Genomic DNA, 5000 nt, shown 5'->3' on the forward strand with positions numbered 1-5000 from the left:
GAGGGAGTGTCGCACTGTCAGAGGGTCAGTGCTGAGGGAGTGCCGCACTGTCAGAGGGTCAGTACTGAGGGAGTGCCGCACTGTCAGAGGGTCAGTGCTGAGGGAGTGCCGCACTGTCAGAGGGTCAGTGCTGAGGGAGTGCCGCACTGTCAGAGGGTCAGTACTGAGGGAGTGCCGCACTGTCAGAGGGTCTGTGCTGAGGGAGCGCCGCACTGTCAGAGGGTCAGTGCTGAGGGAGTGCCGCACTGTCAGAGGGTCAGTGCTGAGGGAGTGCCGCACTGTCAGAGGGTCAGTGCTGAGGGAGTGCCGCACTGTCAGAGGGTCAGTACTGAGGGAGTGCCGCACTGTCAGAGGGTCAGTGCGGAGGGAGTGCCGCACTGTTGGAGGGTCAGTACTGAGGGAGTGCCGCACTGTCAGAGGGTCAGCGCTGAGGGAGTGTCGCACTGTCAGAGGGTCAGAACTGAGGGAGTGCCGCACTGTCAGAGAGTCAGTACTGAGGGAGTGCCGCACTGTCAGAGGGTCAGTGATGAGGGAGTGCCGCACTGTCAGAGGGTCAGTGCTGAGGGAGTGCCGCACTGTCAGAGGGTCAGTGCTGAGGGAGTGCCGCACTGTCAGAGGGTCAGCGCTGAGGGAGTGCCGCACTGTCAGAGGGTCAGTGCTGAGGGAGTGCCGCACTGTCAGAGGGTCAGCGCTGAGGGAGTGCCGCACTGTCAGAGGGTCAGTGCTGAGGGAGTGCCGCACTGTCAGAGGGTCAGTGCTGAGGGAGTGCCGCACTGTCAGAGGGTCAGTACTGAGGGAGTGCCGCACTGTCAGAGGGTCAGTGCTGAGGGAGTGCCGCACTGTCAGAGGGTCAGTGCTGAAGGAGTGCCGCACTGTCAGAGGGTCAGTGCTGAGGGAGTGCCGCACTGTCAGAGGGTCAGTACTGAGGGAGTGCCGCACTGTCAGAGGGTCAGTGCTGAGGGAGTGCCGCACTGTCAGAGGGTCAGTGCTGAGCGAGTGCCGCACTGTCAGAGGGTCAGCGCTGAGGGAGTGCCGCACTGTCAGAGGGTCAGCGCTGAGGGAGTGCCGCACTGTCAGAGGGTCAGTGCTGAGGGAGTGCCGCACTGTCAGAGGGTCAGCGCTGAGGGAGTGCCGCACTGTCAGAGGGTCAGTGCTGAGGGAGTGCCGCACTCTCAGAGGGTCAGTGCTGAGGGAGTGCCGCACTGTCAGAGGGTCAGTACTGAGGGAGTGCCGCACTGTCAGAGGGTCAGTGCTGAGGGAGTGCCGCACTGTCAGAGGGTCAGTGCTGAGGGAGTGCCGCACTGTCAGAGGGTCAGTGCTGAGGGAGTGCCGCACTGTCAGAGGGTCAGTGCTGAGAGAGTGCCGCACTGTCAGAGGGTCAGTGCTGAGGGAGTGCCGCACTGTCAGAGGGTCAGTGCTGAGGGAGTGCCGCACTGTCAGAGGGTCAGTGCTGAGCGAGTGCCGCGCTGTCAGAGGGTCAGTGCTGAGGGAGTGCCGCACTGTCAGAGGGTCAGTGCTGAGGGAGTGCCGCACTGTCAGAGGGTCAGTGCTGAGCGAGTGCCGCACTGTCAGAGGGTCAGTGCTGAGAGAGTGCCGCACTGTCAGAGGGTCAGCGCTGAGGGAGTGCCGCACTGTCAGAGGGTCAGTGCTGAGGGAGTGCCGCACTGTCAGAGGGTCAGTGCTGAGGGAGTGCCGCACTGTCAGAGGGTCAGTACTGAGGGAGTGCCGCACTGTCAGAGGGTCAGCGCTGAGGGAGTGCTGCACTGTCAGAGGGTCAGTGCTGAGGGAGTGCCGCACTGTCAGAGGGTCAGTACTGAGGGAGTGCCGCACTGTCAGAGGGTCAGGACTGAGGGAGTGCCGCACTGTCAGAGGGTCAGTGCTGAGGGAGTGCCGCACGGTCAGAGGGTCAGTACTGAGGGAGTGCCGCACTGTCAGAGGGTCAGGACTGAGGGAGTGCCGCACTGTAAGTGGGTCAGTGCTGAAGGAGTGCCGCACTGTCAGAGGGTCAGTACTGAGGGAGTGCCGCACTGTCAGAGGGTCAGTGCTGAGGGAGTGCCGCACTGTCAGAGGGTCAGTGCTGAGGGAGTGCCGCACTGTCAGAGGGTCAGTACTGAGGGAGTGCCGCACTGTCAGAGAGTCAGTACTGAGGGAGTGCCGCACTGTCAGAGGGTCAGTACTGAGGGAGTGCCGCACTGTCAGAGGGTCAGTGCTGAGGGAGTGCCGCACTGTCAGAGGGTCAGTGCTGAGGGAGTGTCGCACTGTCAGAGGGTCAGTGCTGAGGGAGTGCCGCACTGTCAGAGGGTCAGTGCTGAGGGAGTGCCGCACTGTCAGAGGGTCAGTGCTGAGGGAGTGCCGCACTGTCAGAGGGTCAGTGCTGAGGGAGTGCCGCACTGTCAGTGGGTCAGTGCTGAGGGAGTGCCGCACTGTCAGTGGGTCAGTGCTGAGGGAGTGCCGCACTGTCAGAGGGTCAGTGCTGAGGGAGTGCCGCACTGTCAGAGGGTCAGTACTGAGGGAGTGCCGCACTGTCAGAGGGTCAGTGCTGAGGGTGATCTCTGACCCTTGTTGTGTCTCTCTGTGATGTTAGGATGCCTCAATGTTGGACAGCGCTGCCCATCGCACCCGCGTGGAACTGCATCGGAAACGAGTTCATCGCCCACCAGTCTCTCAGTCCCGGGGTCGGAGAGAGGGTCATGCTGGGGTCAGCGGTGAATCCTGGATGTTCAGAGATTCCACAGGTAACTGTCTGTGTGTGAGAGAGAGAGAGAGAGAGCAAGAGGGAATGTATCTGCAGTACCTGTGTGCAGTGTGTGTGAGAATGTGTGTAATGTGTGTGAGAATGTGTGCAGTGTGTGTGAGAATGTGTGCAGTGTGTGTGAGAATGTGTGCAGTGTGTGTGAGAATGTGTGCAGTGTGTGTGAGAATGTGTGCAGTGTGTGTGAGAATGTGTGTGAGAATGTGCGCAGTGTGTGTGAGAATGTGTGCAGTGTGTGTGAGAATGTGTGCACTGTGTGTGAGAATGTGTGCACTGTGTGTGAGAATGTGTGTAATGTGTGTGAGAATGTGTGCAGTGTGTGTGAGAATGTGTGCAGTGTGTGTGAGAATGTGTGCAGTGTGTGTGAGAATGTGTGCAGTGTGTGTGAGAATGTGTGCAGTGTGTGTGAGAATGTGTGCAGTGTGTGTGAGAATGTGTGTGAGAATGTGCGCAGTGTGTGTGAGAATGTGTGCAGTGTGTGTGAGAATGTGTGTGAGAATGTGTGCAGTGTGTGTGAGAATGTGTGTGAGAATGTGTGCAGTGTGTGTGAGAATGTGTGCAGAGTGTGTGAGAATGTGTGCAGTGTGTGTGAGAATGTGTGCAGTGTGTGTGAGAATGTGTGCAGTGTGTGAGAGAATGTGTGTGAGAATGTGTGCAGTGTGTGTGAGAATGTGTGCAGAGTGTGTGAGAATGTGTGCAGTGTGTGTGAGAATGTGTGCAGTGTGTGTGAGAATGTGTGCAGAGTGTGTGAGAATGTGTGCAGAGTGTGTGAGAATGTGTGCAGTGTGTGTGAGAATGTGTGCAGTGTGTGTGAGAATGTGTGCAGTGTGTGTGAGAATGTGTGCAGAGTGTGTGAGAATGTGTGCAGTGTGTGTGAGAATGTGTGTAATGTGTGTGTGAGAATGTGTGCACTGTGTGTGAGAATGTGTGCAGTGTGTGTGAGAATGTGTGCAGTGTGTGTGAGAATGTGTGCAGTGTGTGTGAGAATGTGTGCAGTGTGTGTGAGAATGTGTGCAGTGTGTGTGAGAATGTGTGCAGTGTGTGTGAGAATGTGTGCAGTGTGTGTGAGAATGTGTGCTGTGTGTGTGAGAATGTGCGCAGTGTGTGTGAGAATGTGTGCAGTGTGTGTGAGAATGTGTGCAGTGTGTGAGAGAATGTGTGCAGTGTGTGAGAGAATATGTGCAGAGTGTGTGAGAATGTGTGCAGTGTGTGTGAGAATGTGTGCTGTGTGTGAGAGTGTGCAGTGTGTGTGAGAATGTGTGCTGTGTGTGTGAGAATGTGTGTGAGAATGTGTGCAGTGTGTGTGAGAATGTGTGAGAATGTGTGCAGTGTGTGTGAGAATGTGTGCAGTGTGAGTGAGAATGTGTGCAGTGTGTGTGAGAATGTGTGCAGTGTGTGTGAGAATGTGTGCAGTGTGTGTGAGAATGTGTGCAGAGTGTGAGAGAATGTGTGCAGTGTGTGTGAGAATGTGTGCAGTGTGTGAGAGAATGTGTGCAGTGTGTGTGAGAATGTGTGCAGTGTGTGTGAGAATGTGTGTAGTGTGTGTGAGAATGTGTGCAGTGTGTGTGAGAATGTGTGCAGTGTGTGTGAGAATGTGTGCAGTGTGTGTGAGAATGTGTATAATGTGTGTGAGAATGTGTGCAGTGTGTGTGAGAATGTGCGCAGTGTGTGTGAGAATGTGCGCAGTGTGTGTGAGAATGTGTGTAATGTGTGTGAGAATGTGTGTAATGTGTGTGAGAATGTGTGCAGTGTGTGTGAGAATGTGTGCAATGTGTGTGAGAGAATGTGCGCAGTGTGTGTGAGAATGTGCGCAGTGTGTGAGAGAATGTGTGCAGTGTGTGTGTGAGAATGTGTGCAGTGTGTGTGAGAATGTGTGCAGTGTGTGTGAGAATGTGTGTGAGAATGTGTGCAGTGTGTGTGAGAATGTGTGCAGTGTGTGTGAGAATGTGCGCAGTGTGTGTGAGAATGTGTGTGAGAATGTGTGCAGTGTGTGTGAGAATGTGTGCAGTGTGTGTGAGAATGTGTGTGACAATGTGTGTAATGTGTGTGAGAATGTGTGCAGTGTGTGTGAGAATGTGTGCAGTGTGTGTGAGAATGTGTGTAATGTGTGTGAGAATGTGTGCAGTGTGTGTGAGAATGTGTGCAGTGTGTGTGAGAATGTGTGCAGTGTGTGTGAGAATGTGTGTGAGAATGTGTGCAGTGTGTGTGAGAATGTGTGCAGTGTGTGTGAGAATGTGTGCAGTGTGTG

General features: G+C 55.4%; 1 protein-coding gene across 1 annotated transcript in view; it reads left to right on the forward strand.

The window, feature by feature from the left end:
- Positions 1-5000, forward strand: part of LOC144487958 (uncharacterized) — a gene marked incomplete at its 3' end in the record, with an annotated part of 100166 nt that overhangs the window by 90401 nt on the left and 4765 nt on the right. Inside the window, exon 8 of the mRNA XM_078206002.1 lies at positions 2585-2735. Coding sequence (XP_078062128.1) covers positions 2585-2735 — 151 coding nt within the window. The remainder of the gene's footprint in view (positions 1-2584; positions 2736-5000) is intronic.

The sequence above is a fragment of the Mustelus asterias genome, unplaced genomic scaffold, assembly GCF_964213995.1.
Source record: "Mustelus asterias unplaced genomic scaffold, sMusAst1.hap1.1 HAP1_SCAFFOLD_1162, whole genome shotgun sequence".
Lineage (NCBI taxonomy): Eukaryota > Metazoa > Chordata > Chondrichthyes > Carcharhiniformes > Triakidae > Mustelus > Mustelus asterias.